The sequence below is a fragment of the Talpa europaea genome (genome assembly GCF_964194135.1).
Source record: "Talpa europaea genome assembly, chromosome: 13".
NCBI classification, from domain to species: Eukaryota; Metazoa; Chordata; class Mammalia; order Eulipotyphla; family Talpidae; genus Talpa; species Talpa europaea.
This window is the reverse complement of record NC_140080.1, coordinates 95271534-95297317: the sequence shown is the minus strand read 5'-3', so window position 1 is coordinate 95297317 and position 25784 is coordinate 95271534. Positions and strand designations below refer to the sequence as shown.

The 25784-nt window shown below is 41.7% G+C and overlaps 1 protein-coding gene across 1 annotated transcript in view; it reads right to left on the bottom strand.

The window, feature by feature from the left end:
• The window catches only part of DOK6 (docking protein 6), a gene marked incomplete at both ends in the record, with an annotated part of 324914 nt that overhangs the window by 157887 nt on the left and 141243 nt on the right, over nt 1-25784 (bottom strand). The window contains one exon of the mRNA XM_084252328.1: nt 25565-25679. Coding sequence (XP_084108454.1) covers nt 25565-25679 — 115 coding nt within the window. The remainder of the gene's footprint in view (nt 1-25564; nt 25680-25784) is intronic.

Sequence of the window (25784 nt, the reverse complement as noted above, 5' to 3'; positions counted from 1 at the left end):
GAGGGTGTTATCACTACTGCTTATCTATAAACACAATTAAATCCCCCCAGTAAATATTCTGATATTTTTCATAATCAGTCTAGTCAATGACTCAGTGGAAGTTGCGTGTGACGGCACTAGCGCTGCCTCCTATTTATTTTGCCATTAAGGCTGTGTTGTTCAGTTTTTTATGAAGATAAGCAGGAAACACTTACTTAAAGTGAGAGGTGAACACACAACTATACTAATCCGTTCCTGGGATGCTAGCATCTTACAATCAGGGGAAGAGTCCCTGCTTAAGACAGAATAACGAACAGAATTCGGAAAATGATGCCCGGCTGCTAAGAGGTTGTGGTTCTTTCTATGCTCTTAGAATAAGGAAACAGGCTTTAGGGTCCTGTTGGCCATCGCATGAACTAAAGATCTTCCATCTCGTGACTAAAGTCGAAGGGTGTGATCTACAAAGCTGGGATCCCTTCTGCCACCCCACTGGCCCCACCCCCGCCCTCTGGGTTCCACCTCTCCTGCGCCTCAGTTGGATGCCAGAGGCTGTTGCCTGCTGTCACTCAGTGCAGGTGGCTCTGGAATTGAGAACTGACTGGGCAAAGAGGGCAATGTCAGGCTGAGGTGGCACCATGGGCAAATGTGTGAACAGCATTTCTCAGGTAGTTGGCAAAAAGAGGGGAGCCCTGGCCGAGGCCAGCCAGGGCGTGCAGCGTGGTATGCCAATGGCCCGAAGGCCAGCCAGCGGCTCAGAGCTCATTGGACAGCACTGAGACATCAAAGGCGCGTGTTTATGTGTTTGCTAGAACTATGCTGCAGGTTAATCTGGCATTTGTGGAACAACAAATTGAGCAGAGAGCAGGTGTTAGGGGAAGCAGGCAAAATGGCGGCTAAGAAAAGGACCTTTTGCTGAAGGTGTTCATGGTTACCTGGAAAACAGGTATTTGACCTTCACCTTCAATTAGCAGGGGCATGTTGTAACTGCAGACATTGACGAGAACAAGGAGTCTGGGGAGACAGCTCTGCTTTTGTTTATTTTAGGGGCAGGAAAGGAGTAGTAATAAATAGGAGACATACTCAAGTAGATGTTTCTCCACTAGAAAATAATGCTGTGTGTCTGGTAAACTGTTGCCATCCTGCTTTTTTCTCTCCTTTCTCTCTCTGCCTCTGTCCCTCCCTCTGCTTTCTTGCATTCACTCCGTCACTGAGATACAGCAGGTGTGGCGCCCTGGTTAGGCCCTTCCTTGTAGGACTGAAACAATACATAAGTCATCTCATTAGGATGTAACAAGGAGGGTGTCCTGCGAACAGGATGCCTGAGGCCTCAGGAGAGTGGATTAGTTGTCAGAAAGTAAGGAAAAGACAGCTGGGAGAGGCTCCCAGGGGAGACAGGGGAGGCGTGACTGAGCCCAGGGTGGCCTTCCTCCCTAATCAGCCGAGTCCTCCCAGACTCTGGCGAGATCCCCAGTGAGTGCGGGCTCCTGGCTTTGATTTCTCCAGCTGCAGAAAGGAGCCTGCACACTGTCAAGTGTTTGCTCTAAGACAGTCAGAGGACTGGAAGGCTTTACAATATATTTTTGCAAACTTTGCTTCTTGATTCTTCCAGGAAAAAGTGGAAAGTGGTTCTTAAGACACTTATATTCACACATTGTGTAAGAAGTGGACACGTGATAGAGTTTTCTTGTTTCACGTTTTTTTTCTAGCTTGTTATTATCCTTCTTTTGTTCTTTCCTCCTTGACTACAGGAGGAAAATCACAGGATTTGAAATTTTGTAAGTTTCGAGTTTACGTCTCAATCCCATTTACAACCTGTGTGATCTGAGCCCCAGTTTCTTCGACTACAAAATGAAGACAAATGACTTGCTTCCCAGCATTGTAAATAACAAATGGAATAATGCGCCTCGTGAATCCTGCAGTATCACATTAATGTTGATTACTTTTAGTCACTTTATAAAATCCCATTTCAACATAGCCATGCATCACTCACACAGACACACTCTCTCTCTCTCTTTCTCTCTCTCTGTCAAGTATCATATTGTAAGGGCAGGACTGGACACAGGGCAGGTTTTCTAGGATCCCATGTAGACCGGGTATTGGAGGAGTCAGAGTCCTCAGTGGCTTTTGCAGGTTTTTTATTGGGGTTTACCAGGTACACGGCAGCAGGGGCACCAGCCCCCAGCAAGTCTTCACTCTGGACTCTCCGACCTTCTCTCACATTCTCTCTGCTCTTCTCATGGCTCTGCTTCTCTCTCGGCTTCTGCTCCTTCTTTCTCAACTTCTCTTTTGGCTTCTCCTCGGCTTCTACTGGCATCCCTGTGACGCCACCCTTAAAAGCCCAGTCCCAGCCCAGGTGAACCCCATCTACCTATGCCCACATAGGTGCCCGCCATCAGGCATGCTTTCAGGACCGCAGGGTTCCATCATCTATCCTGATGGCGGGAGGGCAAAAAAGCCTGATACCTTTTTCCTTACCCTACACATATCTTTAGAGGATGATTCTGTATCCTTTTATTAGCTCTTCTGCTTGAACAACCACAAAAGAACCAGGAATAAGCCATTTAAGATTCATATGCAAACCAGAAACATTAAACCACAGATCAATAATCTGCATCAAATTAATGTGCTAAACCAAACTGGAGCAAAATACTCTTTTCACTGAACCTTGACCTGATACAAGTTGAGAAGTTATTAATCAGTTAAAACCGGAAATAAATATTTGTGGTTTTTTTTAATATTACAAAGTTATAGTGTATAGAGTAACTATACTCTAGATCAACATTTGCCAAACCTGTTGGCATGGGGAGGGGTGTACAGCTTTCTAAAATAATGCAGAGATGGACCTCATGCTAAATCAGAATAAGAATCAGAAAAGAGACTGCAGTCCGTACTTTCTGCCAAAGACCAGCTGATTCTTACAACAAGGTAAATATGCCAGGGGCTTCCCTGTGGCAGCAGCTGGCAAAACACAGCCGGGGGCCAAATCCATGTGCTGCTCATTTTTGTAAATAAAGTTTTATTGGAACCAGCCACTCTGTTCATGTGCCGTGTGCAACTTCCCACTCCAAAGGCAACCCTGAAGACTTTCAGAGATGGCAGGACCCACAGAAGCTGACACATTTATTAGCTGTAACAGAAAACGTTTGCCAGTGTCTCCTCTAGAGAAACACCATAGGCAATACATAGAAAAAGCACTGATCAGGGTCTCAGGAGGCCTGTTCTTGTTCTACCAACTTGTTGTGGGCATCTGATTGCGCATTCGACCATTCTGAACCCAAAGCACATTACAGGTAAATGATTAAAAATGGGCAAAATAGGGGCTTCCTCTTCTAGAAGATCTAGAAAACCAGGTGTCATTGTTTTTTCTAAAAACTTCAATGTTTGCCAACTATACCATCAAAATCTTTCACATTTTATTGGAAGTATTAACCCACCAAAAATAAATACACAACTGTCACTCATCAATGGCTCTGGCAGGCTGCTACATACACCCCTGGCTCAATGAAAAAGGGGAAATAATTATCAAATACCAAGGGACCGATAGATTACGCAAGACTTGTGTGCATGGGGAGAAGTTAAGGAAAATGGCCTTTTTGAGATAAAACGTTTTGGAGTCACTCGATTAGATATTTTTAAGGTCCCTCTGGATTTTAAAATTCTGTGAACACAAGTGTACCACGTGGATACTTCAAAGTTATGATGATCACTTGCTTCCCCCCTCCCATGGATGATGAGAGAGTAATGAAACACTTGAGGGAGAACAAGTGGTTAAAACAAAGATAAATGCAGTTCTGTAGGCCCATAAGTTTGCTAATTGCTGAACTGAATGAGGACGGAAGTGTCTTTTTATCACTTTTTTACTCTTTTTAAAGTCTTTAATATGTAAATGTGCCTGATGAATTTTCAAAAGTGCAGACATACTACACTGTATTTCCAAACTCACAGGACCATGAAAATCCCTTTTCTGATCATCTCTTGTGACCTCTTTTCTACAGGAAACACTGATTTAAATAATGGTGATCAGTGGGCTGTTAGGTGGGTTTGTGAAAGAGTGACTGGCGCCAGTAACTGGGCTGGAAGACGGATCAGGAAGGCACGGAGAAGGGGGTTGCGTTTGGCGGTTCTCTCCAAGGACTCCAGGTCTAGACTCCAGGGTCGAGACAGTGGGTGTGGGGTTGGAAGTGAGGAAGGCGGGATCTGCCAATAGGACTAAAAGTACAGTTTTTCTGAAGCACCCGCAGAACCCCCAGGGCCCAAGCATGGGGTGCATCCCGAGCTCGTGTGACCAGGTGATGTCATGGTACACACGTCAGAGTAGAATCACACAGACCTTGGTGGTCCGACCCACCGCACACCGAGGCTGTGTGGTGCAGCCTACTGGGACTGCCTGCAAAGATGGGGTCCGAACTACAGGAAATTTCATTAAACAATACGTCAACACACACTAGAAACCCTGGAGACACACGGCCTACTACTCCAAAACACAGCAGCGCCACCTATTTAAAAACATGAGCTGTGCCTTTGCTGTTCCAAGCTTGTCTAACCTGTCAGATGTCAGCGGACTGGGCAGAGTCTGTGCGAATGTCTGTGTGTTACATCCGGGAACACCACGTGGCTTTCCAGGCAGAAAGTGCTGCTCAGAGCTTGCCAAATCCAGAGCGTGGCAAAAAGCGATACAGTGACCTCAGGACGCCGCTGTCAGGGATGAAGAAGTGGAATATATACCCAGTGGAATACTACTTGGCTATTAAAAATGCTATCATGCCTTCTGCGACAACAAGGACAGATCTGGGGGTGATGCTGTGACGTGAAATAAGTCAGAAAGCGAAAGACAATTGCCGGAGGGTGTCACACATTTGTGCAATATAAACAACCAAAGAGAACAAAGTGGCAAAACAACGAATGAGACTGAACATTTTGGTGGTTAGCAGAGGGGCTGGGAGAAGTAGAAGGGGAAGGAAGGAGGGGTGGGTGACAGGCCATTGCACTGGCGGTTGGGCGTGGGCGAAGCTTGTGCACATGTGAGGTGTGACGTGTACTCTGATCAGTAACATTCAAGTGAGATTCTACTGCTGTTCTGGTTAGCCCTGTGGAAGGTGCACGGAAGTGGAAGCCAGGAGAGCTCTCTTCTTCCATCGTGGGGGGTCCATAGACCAGGAAAGGCCAATTTGGAAAAGAAATGTTAGTAGGATGAAAAAGAAATGTTAGTAGGATGACACCACACAGCATCCAGGCTCAATATCAGAAAAAAACGCTAAGCTATTAAGACAGCACGATTTTGGCAGAAAGACACACAGTGTAAGGGGGCAACACAGAGAGCCCGGAGAGGAACCCCATCCGCTTACTGGGTTATCGGTAAAGCACTAACACAGCTCAATGGTTAGCAGAGCCTATAACAGTGTCGGAACATCTGCATGTCCATCGTGACAAGTGAGCCTCGGCCTTTTCCTCACTCCACATACAAAGGTTTAGCTGATCTGGATCACAGCCCTGCAAATGGAGCCTCTGTCACACCCCGAGCACTCTCCTCTCACTCACTGCTGTCCAGCCACACAGCCATCTTGCTGTCTCTGAGCCAGAAGAAAAAGGTCAGGCGATTTGTAGATTTTTGAAAGTCCATACATGGACCATGTAGACAAAATCTCTGACCTAAAGCTTAGTAACTGCTCTTAAAAGGACAGATGTGGTTGAAGACAATGTTAACCATGAAGCTTCCAGAACATTCAAATTGGGGGCTTGGTGGCCACAGAGGATGGTGTTTGACCAGAACAATTTCTATGGTACCTCACGTCTTACAAGAAAGAAAATATTAGATTCCTATTGTTTGTTGAATTAACTGGATTCTACTATTTGTTTGGTCTCACCCCAAATGACACTTCTTTACATATTTATAGTATGGGAATATGTAGGATATAGGTGGTTATAATTTTATCAACAAATTTTTTAAAATACTAAAAAGTGACTTGTTGAAATTTTACAAGTGAAAATGTAGGGACACATGTCAAAAGAGATCTTACTTTCAAATCATTTTATAGTTGACAGATGACTTTAATATTTTAAATGTAGGCCTAAGAGAGAGTATACACCTAGGTCTATCCTGTACCCAGTTTTTAGATACAATGATCTTTCAAAAAGACAACAGAATACCCTCACCATAGACTTTAGAAGAAAACTATGCTGAGGACATTTTAAAGAAAAAGACTAAACGTAAGAATCTTGACTATTTTAAATAATCATTTTTATAAGCCTTCAATAGAAAATTCAGAACATGAGTGAGATGCATTAAGCCATAAAATGCATGAAATACTCCCCCAGCCTACACAGGAAGATGGCTAAGTGTTGATTAGGTTGATTACTCTATACATTCAATTTCTCATAATCGAAGTTCCTACCATTTGGGACAATATGTTCTCCTAAAACAAACATAAAAAATATCTATTTTTTAATGATAAATGTGTACCAAGTATTTGTACTTTACTGCATCATCATCAAGGGAAAAGCAAATGCATTGCACTAAATTGCCAAATAATGGTAAAGATTTCTTTAGCATCAAGGATAAATATTTGGGCTGTGAACAGTGGCATTTATTCAATAATCATGTCGTCCAGAAAGCATATTCAAGTCAGAATGCTGGACACGAATGAATCGAAGTTTAGTCATGCAATCAATGTAAGGATTTTCAAGTTGAGTAACTATTAGCGAGTTGTGATATCAAAGATTAGAGGTAAATATAAGTGGACTTATATGTTACATTGACAAGCGCATTTTCAGGAGAGGTAAAGGCTTTGGCTTTGGACAATTTGTCTACACCGATGTGCCCCTTTATGTTGGTCAGCAGTGGCTTTCAAGCCAGGGGGTTGTAAGGACAAGCAATTCTTTTCTCTGTTGGTGTACAATAGTATCAAACATCTAACACTGTGAAGAAGTGAATCTGGATAGTCTTTGATATATCCTACCTACATTGGTTCATGAGAAGTTGGGGTGATGATTAGACAGTCTAGCTTGTAGGCAGTTGGGTGTTGGAGGGGTTGGTCTCTGCAAGATCACGTAGTGCCCCTGACCCAAGTGGCCAAGTTGAGGTTGAACAAGGACAGAAGATGATGATATTGGGTGTTTCAAGCTAGGGCCAGTAAATTACCATGTTACCCCCTGGGGGTCTCCTGGGCTCCCCCAGTCAGTGTCTCAAAACCTACTTAGATATTACTACCAGCATTTTGTTGGCTGGCAATTCTCCAGGAGATCTACAGAAGACACTGGTGTTATGCACTAACACGTTTGTCTTCTCTGTCGCCCTCGTTAAGAAACTGGCTCATCCAGAGAGACAGTCTGAAAGCACGTTTCTCACATAGTCTTCGTTGTGTGTGCATCTTCTTGGTTGGGGTGTTAACCAGGAAGGATACTGTGAAATGTGCTTACATGCAAAGATGAAGGCTGGTTTTTAAAAAATAGATTTAGCTAGAGATGCCTTATAAGAACAGGAACGATTTCCTGACAAAGAAATACATCCAAGTGCAACAATGAATATAACATCCTGAGTGTCAATTATTTAACAATTTGAGTTAATGCCTTCAGGTTCCTACAATAGCCTTCAGTTACTTACATTTCTAAATGCTGAAAGATACTTGGGGGCATCTACTTTTTATAGCCTTAAGATAATATCTTAAGAAAAGGTCTATAAATTTATATTTTTCCAAATAACACAAAAAAGTGTTCAGCAATACCAGAAGCATTTCGTGGGAATTCAATAAAGATTTGTAATGTACAAAGCAATACATGCAGTCAGAATACAATTTGACCATTCAACTGAGAACAAAGAAATCCAAAATAATGCCTGGAGCTTTGAAAATAGAAACGAATGCAATGATTAATGCTTTGTGAAACTTGGGGGACATTTCCTTGGGAAGAGCTATATATCTACCCCCGTTATTATGATTTCAATTTTTTATAGTACTTTACATGGTAACAGCAAGCCTCTTAGTCTAAATTCAGCCCTTTGGCTATATTCTGACAGTCTATTTGTGTTCTGATTTCATGAATAATAAATGACTGGCTGTGAAGAAATATATAGCTTTCCTCATTCATGCAAGAAGTTTTAAAGTAAAATATATTTTAACATAAATGCTCCTGAATATTAAAAACAAACGCAAAGCAATTAAAATTTGACAAGGTAGATCATTCCTATTATTATTATCTTTAAAAAACACAGTAATATAAAGGGGGCAATGGACTCACACAGCCCAGGATCTATTTCCCAGCTCACTTTGGAAACATTCTTTTAAAATAATTAGAGTCTGGTGAGCTCTTTCCAGTCTTTCCCGAAAACTTGCTGTTTGCACGAAGCTATCACACCAGTGGCTGTGTGTGCAGGGGAAATGTGCAGTACCTAGTGGACTTTCATTAGGAACTAAGAAATTGTTAAAAATTACCATCAAATGCAGGGTCAACTGTCTAGTGCAGTTTGTCCTGGAAAAGCTGAACATGAAGCCCCAGCATTGCAGGAGGACGCCATGGGCTGCAGGGCTAAGAATCCGGGCACCACCTTCGGTCAGTCCTTCCAGATGGACGTGATGGACTCCGACCCCTAACTCTACTGGGACTCGCCATCAACAACCACTTTTTTGACTTTTCATGTTTTTATAAAGAAAAGATTTATTCATCTGCAACAGGGGTAACAAAGACTCAGAATTTGAGTCCAGCTGTCTGAGACAAAAAGGCAGTCAGTGGGCTGGGTGCCCACCACCCCCTTCGGATGTATCACTTTGTCTTCTTCCTGCCCTGATGTGACGCAGCTACCCCAGGAAGTCCTCAATTCCGGGCGGGGGTGACAGGAAGCAGCTTTGATCATCCCCCTTAACCATCCAAAGTGGAAACTTGCAGAGGGCCCTGAGTCCACTGGGTTGGCGACATAAAAATCATGTCTCAATGTCAAGTGCTGATGGGTTTTCATTTTTCTTCCAAATAAGTAGATATTAAAATAAATTTCTATCTGCAATTCCTCTTTCAGGAAGAATGACAAGATGCCAAAAGCAGAGATTCTGGGAAAGCGCTGCTCATCCTAGTGCTCTGGTAATTCAGCACAGTGCAGGGAGGTGAGCCTGGCAGCAGGGTGCGTGATGGCCCTCGGTGGCAATGGAGGCAGAGCAGCCATCCTCTCTGATGTCTTCTGCTAACTTGAGCAAGCCTTCCTATGAGTTCACATACATTGAGCAAATTACAGAGACATTGCCACTTGCTGCGTCTCTGAAGACCACAACTGTCTTGTGGTCCAGGGAAGCGCGGCCATCAAGACCATACAAATGAAGCTACTGCCTAGATTTGGAGCAGCCTGAATTCGCTCAGAGCAGCTGCCGGGTTAATTTGGCAAGAGCCATGATCTACACCTGGCAGGGCCCCAACTTTTCCTCGGATCAGTGAGAAGCTAGAACACTTCAGCCTTCTGAATAAATGGGAGCAGATTTTACTACCAGAGGATCATCCCTCCAGCCAGGGGCTTGTCCTCGGGTAATGCGGGTGAGCAAGGAGCCTTGATGTTCGTGGCAGGGATACTGCCCCATCACGGCCCCAGTTCACCTCTGCCCTACGTTAACTCCTCAGTGACCCACATCTCCTCCAACCCATCCAGGAAACTTCCTACACGAGGATACTCTGACAGTCAAGACATTCTCATGTCAATAAATGCAATAAGCGCTCTAATTTCTACAGAACTCCAGTTCAGAGATACAATTAGAAAACTAAAATAAGGGAAGGAAATGAAGACTTTAGTTTAAAAAGAATATATTCACCCCCCATAATTCACTGCAGCATTATTCACATCAGTCAATATATGGAGACAAACTAAGTCCCGTGGACTTAGGTTAGGATGGAGAAGTTAGTAGATCACCCCTATTCCTCTCTCTTGCTCTTGCTCTCTCGCTCTCTATCTCTAAATCTAACTATTCATCTATAAAAAAAGAATGAAACTACTACTTGTGGCAAGATGCATGCACCCTGAGACATTTCACTAAATGAAATAAATCAGAGAAAGAGAAGTGCTGTATGAGCTCATGCGTGGAATCTAAATACAAACAAGAACCAAGACCATAGACACAGATGAGTGGTCGGCAGAAGCAGGGGGTGGGGGACAGAATGGGTGAAGGAGGTCAGACTTGACCTATCTGACACCTAAGATGTTTGTGCTAGAAGACCATGGGTGAGTTTAGGAAATTTAGTTATTTAGGAAATAACACACACGAGCCTCTCACAGAGCAGTATTCAATGCCCTTGAATGCACCGGGTGTGTTTTCCAACTTCTAGTTTAAGCATCTGCAGAAATATTTCAGAGTCCCCGTTGGCTCTTCTTGCCTGTCATCAAGGCTGTATCCAGTTGTCTGCCAACATCCCCAAGCTCTCCCTTGTCTCACCCTGGTTCTCTGGCTCCCTTTGCTCCGGTACTGACTCTGCTGAGTTATGAATTGGATGGTGGTACCCAGGCTCCCACCCCCTAATGCGGCCATGTCAGCCAGCCAACATCTCCCCAAGGCCAGCCAGGCCACCAAGATCTTCTCCTTCACTCATCTGGATTGAGCCTTGGACAGGATTCTTCCCGATCAAGGTCTCCCACCGCCAGGTTACACTTGACCTTCTTACAGACTCTAGAAGGTCAAACTGCAGGAGAGATGGACATGCACTTTGCTCTTTAAGAAGTAAAATGTTCTGAGCCCAGTGCTGCTCTGGCCACCCAGGATTGACCGAGGCACCGTCCTCTGCCTTGCTGTCACCTGACAGTATGTCCAGGCTCCTGGTCTCTGAGGGGAGGAAGCTGAACCCCATGGGTGTCTTGCTCTGAGTTGTAAAGCACCACCTGCCTCAGAGATAGAGGTAGATTTGCCTTTTCTTTTGATAAGGTCAACTTTTCCTGCTTCCTGATGATTTTCTTGGTACCACTGATTACCAAGTTGTTAAACGTTGAACTTACTCACTGGGCTTACTCTGTCTCCTCCCATTAATTGCTTTGAGGACATGGATATTTCTCTGCTTGTTCACAGTTATACCCTTAATATCTTGGATCAAGAAGTGTGGCTATGAATAGGCATTTTTTGAAATAATGAATAAAGGGGGAAATGTAGAGAGATTAACAGTTCCTTTCCTCTGGTAGTCGCTGTCAGTAAGTAAATATTGAGTGGGGGCTAAAGTGTTAAGGGCTCTTGTAACAGGAAGATCTTCCTACTCAGGCATGAACAGTAGAATCGGGTCTCTGAAGTCAAGTGAGTTAGATGTGTCTTTGAAGTGAATCTTAATATAACGTTGATCTTGATTTTGTTCAAGAATACAAGGATGGGACCAGACTTCCCTAATCCAATCTCTCAGACTCCACTTAGATCTACCCATGAAAAGAAGAGTTATCAACTGGCCTTTTAATGATATTCTTCTCATAGAGGTATTTATTTATTAAAGCTTTGAAGGCAAAACTAAACAGATTTGAAAACTAAAGGCCTTTCAAAGTAACTGGGTCTGTATCTAGAACATTTGTTCATATTGAATATTCCAATATTTTGTGTGAATACTGAGTCCTGTATTGGGCCCACAGGAAATAAACAATAAATGGTCAAGATGCTGCTGTCGCCCCAGGAAAGCACCTGTGCAGGGGTAACACAAGTGGCTCATCTAAACAATCAGTTACCTGATTGCTTTGCATCACTCCTAAAGCAATTGCCTGCCTAAAAATACCTCAGAAGCTGGCAGCACTTTCTCCTACCTTTGGGATTTGCACTTTATGTACGCACACCCATTTGACTTCATGGATACAGAAAAAAATAAATATGTGTTATTGTCCAGAAGGAAAGGAAATTTCCCCCTACTCCACTGGGTCCTAGGCTGGTTATGAAATTAACAGCAGACAAATTAGTAGGAGAAAAAAAAAACCAATGTAATTATGCATGTAAGAGGAATCTATGAAGACATGTGACTTCCGAAGACAATGAAGCAACATAGAGTTATAGATCCTGAGCTAAGGAATGGGATGGGGGCTTGGGGCTTGGAGAAGAGAAAGTAACTTATAGAGACCAAATGCTCTGTAATTAGATGTTTGTTCTGCCATAAACAGAGGTTTCTCTGATGGAAAGGTTATTTCTGGTGGCAACCATAATTCTGGGACAGAACCCCAATTTTCATTCTTCTAGGGAGGTAAGAGTGGTAAATTTTTCTTAGGAGTCTACACAGCCTCCATGGACCTCAGCCTGAAATAACCAACATGTGTCCCATCTTGGGAACCTGTCCTCAATATCTTGAGGAGATCTGTCCTTCATTATCAGTAAAAGACCTGGTGACTCTGAGGGCAGGGTTGGCTGGGTATAGAGGGGTCCTCCTCATGTGAATGGCCCACAGTGAAATCATTCTCAAAAGCAGGAGTCTCAATCCAGGCAATTTAAGGTTAGTCTCCACTGGAGATGTACTGCTGAGAACTTACTCAAGCCATAGATTTTATTTCCCTGACAAATTATAAAACAAACTTACTCTCTGCCCATAAAACATGCTCCTCTTAGGATTTGAACTCATGAAAATGTAATAAAACAACTCCAACTTGTGACCTTAAAATGAATTCTAATTTGGTCTTGACACTAATAAAGCATTTATAGCATTCTCAGGTCACCTACAGCACTGCTGTATAGCCTTTTAGATGGCATTTTGTCATTTACCTATGTGATAAGGACACAGAAAATACTAGAAGAAACTGAAGAAAACTAGTTTTCAAATCTTCTCTAGATGTCTGGAAGAGATGACCCAGATATATATTTTAGCCTTCAGTATAATTTAATAATGATGTTGACAGCAGCACTTACACCGAGATTTAGATGTGATGCCTAGTAGAAGGGGAGGGATAGGACTTGAGCCTTAAATAGCCCTGATCTTCAAAGCAGACAGGGGAAGACCATATTTAATAGGATTAGGTATAATTCCTGCAGCACAAAGTGAAGGCAAGCACAAAAACACGATTTTATATATGTAAGTTGGGAAGAAACTGGTTTCTAGGAAGAATGATAAAGTAATTCAGAAGCCAAGAATCCTTATAAATTGAATGACAAATATAAAGCTATTGGTAAGGAGGAAAATAGACTTAGGAATCAGATATTTAATTGAAAACATGCCCTTAATAAATCAGAATATTGTGCTCTCATGGACTCCATCATTGGATCAGTTTTGTTTGTGTGTGGCTTACAAATCTAACAGGATGGCCACATGATGAAAACAAGAGGCCTTGCTTGCACGATAAGTGATACCAAAGAAGGTTTTGCCAAGAGATTATGGTTACTCTTACACTTCCTCTGATTGCAGAAAAACAGTGGGTTTCTATGTGGTTTTCAATGACAAAGAGATAAAACGTGAAGGTTTCATTTCTTTGATGCAAGAATTTGGTATAAAAGGGGCACCAAAAGCTTGCTATGTTGTAAAAATCCCCCAGTCAGGTTCCATGCTTTCCTCAGTTAAGAGACAGAGTGAAGTAAAAAGTATGATTTACTAAATATTTTGACACCAGGAGATTAGGCTGACAGACACTGTGAATGGTGATGGTGATGATGAAGTAACTTTAAGCTCTCTAACTAGGGCTAGATGCAGGAGAGGCAGAGAGGACTTCAAGGGCCAACAAATAAAACAAATTCATTTCTGAACTATTTTTAGATTCACTCAATATTAGACCTTTTCAAATAATAAAATGGTATTTCACCTTCCTCTCCAACAAAGATTGCTAGAAGAGGCAGTTACAGTGGGCAAAATAATGATGTCTGCCACTCAGTACGGGCTTACTCTGTGCCAGCAGCTTTGCAGCTATCAAGTTAAGTGTCAGCAGCACCATAAATTATTTCCATTCACAATGAAAGCACAAAGATTAAACTATGTATCACACAGCGCCAGGAGAAGTTCTGGATGTTCATCCTGTTCTGGTACTTTCTACTTATGACATCGCAGCCTCTCTGCCTTCAGTTCTCTGCAATCGGATAACCTTTCTGGAGTCCAGTAAGAGCTATTACAAGATTTCAGTGGGTTCTTGGCCTGGAGTGCCATGCCGGATGCAAAACTGTCTTGGAAAATGTTTTTGGCTTGACTGGAGGAGTGAGTCCCTTGCTGAGTCACAGCGCCAACGATGACCTGATCTGGATTTATCTGCTTCACCTGCCTGACCTTCTTTACTTTCTTAGAAGACAAAGAACTTTTCTTGCAAATGTGATTATGCACAATATGAATCAGTATTACCTGGACAACACAGATGTTTAGTCTATTATTTAGATAAAATTTGACTTTTACTTTCCCAGTTATGCTTAAGGTAGATTTTATCACCTTTTCTATACCCTGGAAAACGCCCCTGAGTGTAACACATGGTGTGTTCACAATAACTATCTAAGTGTTCAAAGGGTTGCAGAAAAAGAAGGGTGGCAGGTGCAGCTCAAATGGGCTTATTCTACCTTCACTTGAGTCAGGAGTGCTTGTGGTAGAGAGATGCCTCTCTCGCCTTGGAGAGGGACACTCCCTTCCATGCTAAGTTTAACAGACATTTATTCGTTCAGCTAACAGCTTGCTTGTCCTTGCCTTCTGAGGACAAAGGGTCTTCTGCAGAGAAACTTCAAAACAAAGCCAAGGACATAACCTTGCAAAAGACAACGTCAGAATGGCTGACCAGCAGACAGTGAGGAGAACAAGCTGATGTCAACCGAGTCACCAGATGTCAACCTGATGTCACCTGATGTCACCCATGTCACAAGAACGGTCAAGTTGACCCTAACCGACTCCTCCCTTCCACGTCCTTGTGACTCGAGTTAAACACCCCTGCTCTCTGCTGTCAGCAGGACAGGACCCATTCATACTCTGATCTGCTACCCTCCTCATTTGTTAACATATAAAATAAACTTCTTTCCTTCTCTTCAAAACTCTGTTCTTACTGGTGAAGGGGAACGGCGGCCGGCAATTCTGGTATCAGCAGAGGTGGACACGGGTAATTATTTGTTTCTCTTCCCAGTCAGGTCCATGCCCATAAATTCTTACTTTCCTGAAATTCCCCAGGGGAAACTGGTCTCAAGGTTAATACTTTTTCCCCCAGTTTTCACATTTGTATCCCTTAAACAGTAATAATAGTTGTTGTGCTTACCAGTTGTTCAAATCTCTGAACCTCAATTTTCTTTGTGTCATTCTGCAATTCCCATTCAGTGCCTGCAAGCTCTTTATCTAAGGAGACCACGGTGACCGGCATTAAATCTAATTTGTTGCTGACATCTGCCTCACTATTTATAAACAAATTCAGTACAATTTAGTGAACCACAGCTATGTTGTTAGAAGTAGTACATTTAAAGACAGAAAAATACAGCTTGAAGCAAATGGCAACAGGGAACTTAAATACAAAATTCTATTGCTTATTTCATAGCATTTCTACTAACACACTAAGGAAAAATGCTTTTGGCCACAGACATTAAGAGGCAGCGTTGTGATCTATTCTGCCAAAGAAATTATAGTTATCAAAACAAATAAATCCTGTAGGTGTCAATGGGTTGTGCTGCCATAATGCAAAGCTTGAATTCACAGGAGACAAAGGTTACGAAACTATGGACTTAAATATAATTCTCTAGTCTCTATTTTCTCTCCTTCTAGAGCTGACAAAAGTCATAAAATAAGGCAATGGGTTTATAAGCTAATAAGTACATACGTGCCTGGAAAGCACAATCAACAGAAAGGGCTGCTTCGGAGAGTTAAGTGGGGTTTCCTATGTGATCTTTCTTGCAGTGTTGGGCGCAGTGGTGTTACATGATTTTGGCTTCTAAAGCTGTTGAAACCAAAAAATTCAGAGAGGAAATGAACCCAAAGTCTATTACTGTGTTCACAGAAGTTTTAAGTCATAAAATTAGATTAATATATTACTTTCTAAAAATGAAATCCTCCCAAGAAGCCAGCACAAAAAGCATATTAGGATGAATGTTTAAATACTTTAAATAACCTTAAGAATATTTTAAATTATATTTTAAGTATATGCTCATCCTCATACACTCATTTAACTGTTTCATCGCTTTGCCCATGGTATTTTGTTTACTTGTGAGTTTGGCCATCTTTGCTGGCAACTCCCTATTTTTGAAGTATGTGCTGAGATTCCTGTGAGGCAAGTATTGCTAGTTTAAACCTACTCAAGGTCACGAGCTCTCTTTCAAAGTCAATACATACTAAGTAAGTCATTTTTAGAGTATAAACACAGAAGGAAAATCACAGACATTCTTTTAACAATCAGTCATTGATGTAAATTTTCAGTACTTTATATTTTATGACACACATATATATTCCCACGTGCATGTGTGTATTCTGTATGATATGTTTACATACATGTCAAAATTGTGATTACTTTATGGACATTTGGCAAATTGCATTTATCTCTTAATAAATAAACTGAATCTTATCCAGTCAATAAATGTAAATTTACATCTATCAATTTTAATCTCTTTTTTTATAAAGATTTATTTATTCATGCATACAAGAGCTGGGGAATAGGCCAGAGGCACGGAGGGGGTGATGAGAGGATTCATCAGAGACAGAGCGGGAAACAGAACAGGCAGACTGACTGAAATCCACTGCTGAGGGGAGCAGCGGGCGAGACAGGACAGGTCTGCTGCACCATGTGGGTTGCTCCCTGGCTGGCCGGGGATTGCACTTGTGCTGCAGGGGCTGTGGATTGCTTCACAGTGTGGTTCTTAACCCCTTGCATCACCAGGGAGAAATTTTAATTTCTAGGGACTATTTTGTTTTGGAATCTGTAACAAACTAGTCATGAAGGACAATTTATTAATTTTTCCTAGAGAAATTTAAAATATTTAAAATATTAATATTTGAAATTCTAATAGTGAAAGCACTGCAGTAATGAGCTTTGTATATAAGTATGTCTATTTCCTAACTTTCACCTATCGTGCTGGTTTGCCTATTATTTTGGTCATCGTTGCTATCCTAGCCCAATTTAGAGTTTTGTAGAAGAGATTCTGAGGGGTGTTAGGAGATTCTGAAGAAGAGTTGCCATTCCTGGGCATTTCACATAATTTCCTGGGCTTGCAGTCTCCGGTTCGTGACATGGTGTAAGGGCACATGGGCTTCCTTGTTCATGGCATTTCCAATGTGCAGACGTGCGTGGGCGCCATGTTCCTTACATAGATCAGAGTAGGCCCCCGTGCATTCACTCCTCATAGCCTCGCAGGATTTAATGCCAACTAGACCCTCTTAAAAACTTCCTCCTCATTTTAGCTTTTTGTAGCACTGCTTTTTTTTTGTATAAACCCTATGTGTATTTGTTATATTTTACCTAGTACTTATTTTAGGTATTTTCAGTGCAAAGAGCCACTCTGATTTTTAGAGAAAGGACTCCAGTCTCTCTTTGAAAATCAGAACAAAAAAGTAATCTGTAGTTTATAATGAATGATCTTTCATCTTCTCCATTTGTGTTCAAAACAAAGTCCAAACTCGTGAACTCCTTAGCTATTCTCATTCTGTCCCCTGCTCCCAAATTCTTAAAAAAAAAAGATGCAATTTCATGATTTCTTGTTTCTTACTTACAAATACACAGAGGAAGTCTTTTTCTCTCTACCCACCTGTTGACCTATTCAATGTCCTCCACAAACGACATCTTTGAAGACTTATTTAGAAATACTATTAGTACTGGCAGTGACAATATCTTATTACAAACTGTGGCTTCAAACGATAGAAATTAATTTGCTCACAGTGAGAGTGGAAGCTCGAAAATCCAGCCATCAGCAAGGCTGGTTTTGTCTAGAGTCTCCAGGGTTCTGGGGTCTCCAGCAGTCCTCTGCCTTCCTTGATTGAGGCTGCATCTTTCTCATGTCTGCCTTCATCTTCATGTGGCTTCACTCCCTGCTTCCTCTGTTTCTGGCCCAAACATTCTCCTTTCTCTTTTGGAGTTACGAGTCAACAACTTTAGGGTCTACTCTAATCAACTAGGGTTTCACCTCTACTTGATTGAGTTTTCAAATGCCCCACTTCCTACAAAGGCAACCAGGGTTGGGACATGAACATCTCTTTTTGGGGTACACAATTTTTTAAATATCACCCTTTATTGTGATATTTTTGCATTGAAACTACCTCCTAAACTGTTTATAGTGAATCTTTCCCAAATACGAGGCGACATAAGGGATACGTTGGCAAGAAAACAAAATTAGTCTTGAGCTTATCGCACCACTGACTAATAATTGTTTAGAGTATTTTCTAGAAAGTTTAAATGAAAAAGTCTTACATATCTTGAACTTGTTTATTGAGACGAGTTGCCAGTTTAAGAAACAGCTCAATTTTTAAGCCCTCATTCAACATTTCAGATGAAAGGGCTTTTTTTTCCCCCTACATAAATATATTCAAATCATTTTTCTGCTTCAAAGATTTCAAAAAGTCTGGCACCCAATTATAGATGGCTTGATTTCTTAGAAAAGAACAGTTCTGTATAGCAGAGTAGCATATGGTACAATTTTAGAGTGACACATCAAAGGTAATACTCTTTATGTAAATTCTGAAAATAAAGCAAAAATACATTTTCTTAATGTACAGAAATAGCAAAGAAAATGATGCCTGCCTATCTGACCGTGTCCCAGCTGACACTGTGTTAGTTGTTCATATAACTTGAAGAACGTTTGTCAATTCTCACACAGAGCATTTAGTGCTAAAAGCACTTTTGAAAATCTTGCTTGACTTTTGGAGAATCTATGTTGTGGCTGAGAGAAAGGGCACAAGAATTAGCTAGTGCTTTCTGGTGTGGAATGGCATGGAATAAGAGTGGAACAGAGGCAGAGGTGGCCCAGCATGAAGGGCAGTTGGCTGGACATGAGGACGGGGTGGCAGGAGGGCATGGACCTCAGAGAGCAGGTGAGATGCCCCATAGCTGTTTTGCCTGTTAGAGTTCAAAGGCAGGACCAGGATAGAACTGGAAAGTTAACCACTGGAATTGGGGCAAAAAGAGAAGACCCTCAGAATATGCCCCAGAATATTTGCTCTTGAGACCATTCCATTTTGTCTGTCTCTAGCGCTGCGTCTCCAGTGTCACAAACCAAACAATCCTCCAGGTGCGATGATGCAGCTTCACTCATCCTAGGTGGAGTCACCTTGGGGTGGTTTTGAGTTTGGGAGGATTCGCTCTCACCTGAGTCCACCTGCTCCACACATCTCCTATGAGTCAGCGTCTGGACCCGTAAGACAATTAAGTTGTCCTGTTTTGCTGTGGCCAGTTCTGAGTCTGGTTTGTTGATCATGCTAACCTTAAAAACCATGCCCAAATTTTACCAAATTAATTGCATCTTTTTAACGCGAGGGTGCAACTTAAGGCTTGGTATTTTTATTCAATGTGAGTCTGAGAAGAGCATTAAAAATCCAAATTCTCATTACACTGTCGCTGCTCTACAGCTTGTCATGTTCTCTAAAGAAATAACTTCCAAATCCCAACACATTTCAGATCACATAAGGCCACTAGATTCTGTTTTTTAATGATTTCTTCCAAATCTCTTAGCAGGATGGGGAAGGACCAGATGCTAATAAACCAGCAATTCTGCTCCAGAGCGACTGAGTCAGCGAGAACTACAAGTTGCTCCAACTTCATTCAACTCGTCTTTTGTATTAAACAATTGGTACCCAGAAATGTGCCCCATTATCCCCAAAGCATCACACTGTTCATGGAAAGGCTGGACAGACATCCCATGAGACTCGAGTATTCTGTCTATCCACAAACTGTTCAACTCAGCAGCAGAATGAGTAATTTTTTCTAATGTCTCACCCTGATGTGATTTTTTTCTAAGTTGCAAAGGAAACTGATTTCTCCCTTTCTACTAAAGATTACATATATATTCTATATAATGCAATATTATATATATGAAGTTTTATATAAGCTATATTTTTACACTTTAAAGCCATATTTGGTATAGGAATGAACTATCATTCAAGCCCAGTGGTTATTTTAACTGGGTCACTCCTATTAAATGAGCTTTATTACCACAAACATGTAAAGTTCTATAATCTGCTGTGAGTATCTAAAAAATTGAAACTGTGTGAGACTATCCTTACCTTGTTATTTTTTTTAAGCTTTATTTACTTTTGCATAGAAGAAGAGGGAGATGTGGGGGGTGAGAGGATTCAGAGACAGAGTGGGGAGCAGAACAGGCAGACTGACTGAAATACACTGCTGAGGGGAGCAGTGGGCGAGACAGGAGCAGTGGACGAGACAGGAGAGGTCTGCTGCGCCATGTGGGTCAGCTCCCTGGCTGGAGATCGAACTCATGCCACAGTGGCTGGGGATAGCTTGATAGCACTGAGACTTCAACCCTTGCACCACCAGGGAGGCACCCTCCCATTATTCTTAAGGAGAAATTGAACCTTTTAAAAATCAAATAATCAATATGGCTCAAAGGAATTCTCACTGAGAAATAAGATTTTTGAAGCTCAAATAAAAGCACTTTTCATAAAACACACACACATTCCTTGTCATAATATTAATGAGTAGAGAGCTTGGACTTTACATTCAGTTCAGTCACCTAAGTCCAAAAACAGATTGTCTTGTGTCTAAAGTCTTAACACAGATACATAACAAATTCACTGCAAATGTTCACAGGTTTCCCACCACATGCAGCCAACACGGGGTCTGTACGTGTATGTATAATAAAAATGCTTATCGAAATAAAGTCTTAGATGCATGCCTATGACCTTTCATTTTCAATTCTAGAATGGATTTTGACTGTGCCCTTTTAGGACTTATTGTGTAGGAAAGATTATTTGCAGCTTGAGAAGCAGAAAACCACAGAGAATCCTATGGAAAATGCTTTCTTGAAACTATAGTAATCATATGGTAAGATACAAATATAACTTATTGACCAGTACAATTATGGTGAAATAATTGTTCTTTTAGAAATTAATGTTCTCATAGAAATAGAGAACTGGGGAAACCTAAAGGGAATAAAATGAAATGTGATAACTTGATATCCAGTTATTTCAGTTACAAAAGAACACTTCTGCAAAACTTTCAAAAAATAATGACAAATACATGGATTCATTATTGATTTGGGATTTACCAAATTATTTCTCATTTTTAATATGGAACATTTATTTAGCTTATGAACATTCTGTTACATATAATAAAAATAAATTTATTGTATTACAGAATAAATTCAATAATTTAATAATTATTTAGGAAATTAACCAGGTTGTTCAGACTTTAAATACTCACTACTGGAAATTATCTGGAGATCAGTTTCCAGGTTTCATATACTGACAAAGACAGACATAGTTGGGTTGTTTTTTTTCCCCTTTTCTTTAATGACATAGACAGATTCTATTACCTAAACTCCTGGTTTCCAATATCTAAACCATCTGCTCCTGCATTTACTAGGTGTTGGTTTGAGATTAAACATACTCAACACAAGAAATAAGAGGTCTCTTTTCAAGAAAAAGGCAAAATGCAGAAATTCTCATTTGTTACCAACAGTATCTAACTCACAGATATATGAGCAGAAATGGTGAGGCATGAAGATTCACACACACACCCACACATACACACAACTCACAGACAATGCTCACATTCACACTTAAGCACTCACACATGTGCGCGCGTGCACACACACACACAGGTCCTCATCATAAGCATGCAAAAATTTGTTATTTGGCAATTTAAATATTTCCCCCCCATGGGTATGCCCAATTCATTTCTGATATTTGCTTAGAAAAACCATTATCTCTTTGAAAAAGGAGAGTTATGATAACTACATCATTAAAATAAAACTTATCAATTTAAATCATTTATTCATACAACAAATTTTTAGTAGCACTGTAGCTGAGAAAGCCCAGAAGGGCCTGTCCTCATGGAGATTAAAATCTGAAAGAGTGGAGTGACTTCAAGAGGGGACAGAACCCAAGGTGAGGGAGCTGAGGCACGGCAGAGGCACAGGCCAGGGCAGGGCAGGCAGCATCAACAGCCCAGGCAGGTGATAGGAGAAAGCAGGGTGGTTGGGCACAGAGGCAGGAGGGGCTGCCACCAGGTTCCTGATAGGGAGGAGCAAGACACACGTGTGTCCTTGTGTACCTACGACAAACACAAGCCACCCCTGCAGGCATTATTGTTGTCTGTCCCTAATGTTGTCCGTTTCTTCTCACCGTATTAGAACACACTACCTCTTCCCTGCCACTCTCTCTCTCTTTTTTCAATTAATAACATATTCTAGGTAATAGATACAGACTTAATTTCATTTATTTATTTTTTTAAAGGTTTATTTATTTATGCATACAAGAGCTAGGGTACAAGCCAGAGGTGCAGAGGGTGAGAGGATTCACCAGAGACAGAGTGGGGAGCAGAACAGGCAGACTGACTGAAATCCACTGCTGACAGGAGCAGCGGGCGAGTCAGGAGAGGTCTGCCACACCACGTGGGTAGCTCCCTGGCCGGGGATCTATCTCAAGCTGCAGTGGTTGCCCATAGCTTCGTAGTGCTGAGACTTAACCACATGAGCCACTAGGGAGGCCCTACAAACTTAATTTGAATGCAAGTTTTATTGAGATAACGGTAGAGTCCATGGAGCATTAAGGAACATGACAAGGAGATCCTGCCTCCCCCTGACCTGCTGCCCCAAATAGATTATTTTGCAAGATCATGATGCAGGATCACAGCAGAACATCGCGGTGGCAGCCCACTGAGCACATGCAGACTCCTGTGCTTTCTCGCACTTGTAGGTGTGTAAGTGTCTACAGCCATCAAATAACCACCTGGTTCCAGTGCCCCAGCCCTGACTCCAGACCCCAAGCCCGTTCCTAGCCTCTGGCAAATCATCTACCCTCCACTCCTGAATGCTGGTATTTTCCAGATGTTCTATAGATGGAGCCCCAAGCATGCCACCTCTGGGGTTGGGCTTATTTTCACTTGGCATTTTTCACTCAGTGTTCACCTGGGTTATGCTTAGTCAATAATTCGTTCCTTTCCTTTGTTGAGGATTATTTCCTGCTGTGCATGTGCCACAGTCTTTGGAAGGACAGCTGAGTTCTTTCCAGTGTTTGGCTACGAGGAATAACATTGAAATGAACATTAAAATTTCCAGGTGTGTGAGCATGTGTGTGTGTGTGTGCGTTTTTCCCTGAGCTACATATCCAAGAGTTAATTTCTGGACCGTATGACAATTTCATGTTCAATTTTATAAAAAGGTATGAAAGACTTTACAGAGTAGCTGTCTCATTTGACACGACCAGCCACATGTGTGATTCAGTTCCTGGCCAAGTCACAAGCATGCAGCGTTGTTACTACTATTATTTCTTCCAGGCTTAGCCATCCTATAGGTGCACACACGATGTTAATTTGCATTTCCCTACAAAGCTTAAAAAAATACTTCTGGACACAATCACTCCTGCATTCACATATGCGTAATTTCACACAGACGATGTTAGGTAATCTCTTGTGTTCATTTTATTTTCTTTTCCTTTTACACTTCCATCCCCCCCATGACTCCCCACCTTTTCAGTGGCCACACCTCATTACCATCCCCCTTCAGCCCAGCTACCACTTGTTAAAACACACACTCCCTCCTGGGTTGTTTCTTCTTCGAAATGTGGTTAGTCACAGGTGCTCCTCTCCCGGTTGCTTTGTCTGAAGAACTGAACGTCACAGACATGTCTTTACGTTAATCAGTTGTATTAGAATTCTCTCGAGTGGATGCACAGCACTTCAAGATCAGGATATACCATAATTTGTTCAACTATTTTCTTGGTAGGTATTCATTTGATTCCAATTTTGTTGTCATTACATATAATGTGTTTAAACCTGCACGCTCAGGTCTTGGTGCTTATGCTTATAAGGGATATGTCCCCACAGAGGCTCACCCAGCCGAGGGTATTCAGAGCATTGAACAGCAGCCCAGTTTTCTTGAAAGAATATAACTGAAAAAATTCACATTCCCAGTAGCCAGCCCGAGAATACACTTGTACCCGTGTTTTCATTAGAAATAAATGTAATAAATGTAAGTTTCCTTTCATCTCCGCTTTGATCTCACTGCTATCTTGACTGCCACCTCCCTGGTGGCTTTGCAGCCTGAGTCCTATTTTCCATGTAAATTTGCCAGATATGGACTCCAGCATGTATTTAAAACTATAGTTTGCAAGAAAAAGGCTTCAAATTCCTTACTGATGAGTTTCAAGAACTTTCATTTTTCTTCCCATCAGCATATGACAGGAAACAAAAATGGTTTGAAAACTGTGACACTGTTTCTATTTTTATTGGGGTAAAGTCAGTTTACAGCTCTGTATATGAGGCAGAGGGGCAGCTTTCAGTGCTTCCCCACCACACCCATCACTAGGGCCTCATAGTCCGCCCCCACAGTCCACTGCACCCCATCTCCATTATGTTCTCTCACCTCCCCAGTCTCTTCTGGTGGCCCCAGTTCTACAGTCAGATTTCTAGGGTTTGTTATTGGTTGAGTTTTATCTGACCCTTTGTTTTGTTTCTCTATAGTGAGAAAACACACAGAAGTGGAACCAGCCAGTATTTGTCACTCTCCTCCCGACTATTTCACTCAGCATTATCACCATCACCTCCATGGTTTCTAAACTGCTTCTTAGTAGCTTCAAACAGACTATTACATTAACACATAGAAAGTGGTTTTAAAAAAACAACACTTTAAATAAATCATGATTTAAATTAGTTGAAAACTTTCTGCTAGAATTTAAACAAAAATGTTCTTCTATTTTTACATTTGGATCTAGTTTCAACCTCACCATTAGAAAATTATTCTCTTGGAAATGAAGTCCGTTTTCCTTTAATAAAGAGTTCTTCATTACTCAAAAATCTTACATGAACCAAGAAATATAAGACCCTTCCAATTTCTGCCCGGGTTAAAGTCCTTTTTAAAAATATAATAAAGCTCCTCTGAAAGACGTAACCATTATGCCACCTCCCCATCTTTCAAACTCTCAGTAGTTTTTGCTTCCATCCATTATAAAATGAATGCACCATTTCATTGAGCAAAATCTTTAAAAGCTATAATAAGCCCACTAATATATTACCTAGCACAGGGATTCCAAAATGAAAACCACTGCAAGTTCAGACGATAAACTGCTTTGTGTCTCAATAATGTCAGAGTGCTTTATGGCCTGAGACGGTAAAATGCAATCTGAAATGTACTTACCTGTAGGACTGAGAATCCATGAAAGGAACCATTGCTCAAAGTTCTGGTTTGTGCTTGGGGGGCAGTTGGGCTATGCTTGGGGGGCCTGTGCGTGGCAGTTATTACCGCTGACCCAGCACCTCCAGCTGCACTCCGAGAGAGGATCCAGGCCACAGCTAGCCCTAACATTATCCCCCTGCAATGCCTGCTTCATTCTCAAAGCTTGAATGGGAACCTCAAGGGTTCTCAGACCACCTGGGAGCAAATTCCAGACACAGACAGATGATAAACAAGCACCCAAAACATCTGTAGGAATCAGCGTGTTGAGCATCTAACACAAGTCCTCTCAGTATATTCTCATCACAATGCGCATTCCATTCAGTGCTGTGTCTTAATACATCTAGGCCATTGTCTCGGAAGCAGCTCAATTTCCTCCAGCTCTAGATGGGCCCATAATTGCTTACCTGACTCACAGGCAAATGTCTTTGACGTCTCGTCATGGAAGATAATGGCCACTGCGTGCTTCTTTGTCTCCCGAGGCAGCCTGGTTATGTTCTTGATGTTGTGCAGTTCGGTCACCTGGAAAGAAAAATGTCCTTCAATTGGTGCACAGTAGACATCCTACCCAGGATGCGTGCACAAAAGGACCCGTTAGTAGTCACAGGTTACTGTCCAATGGGTGTC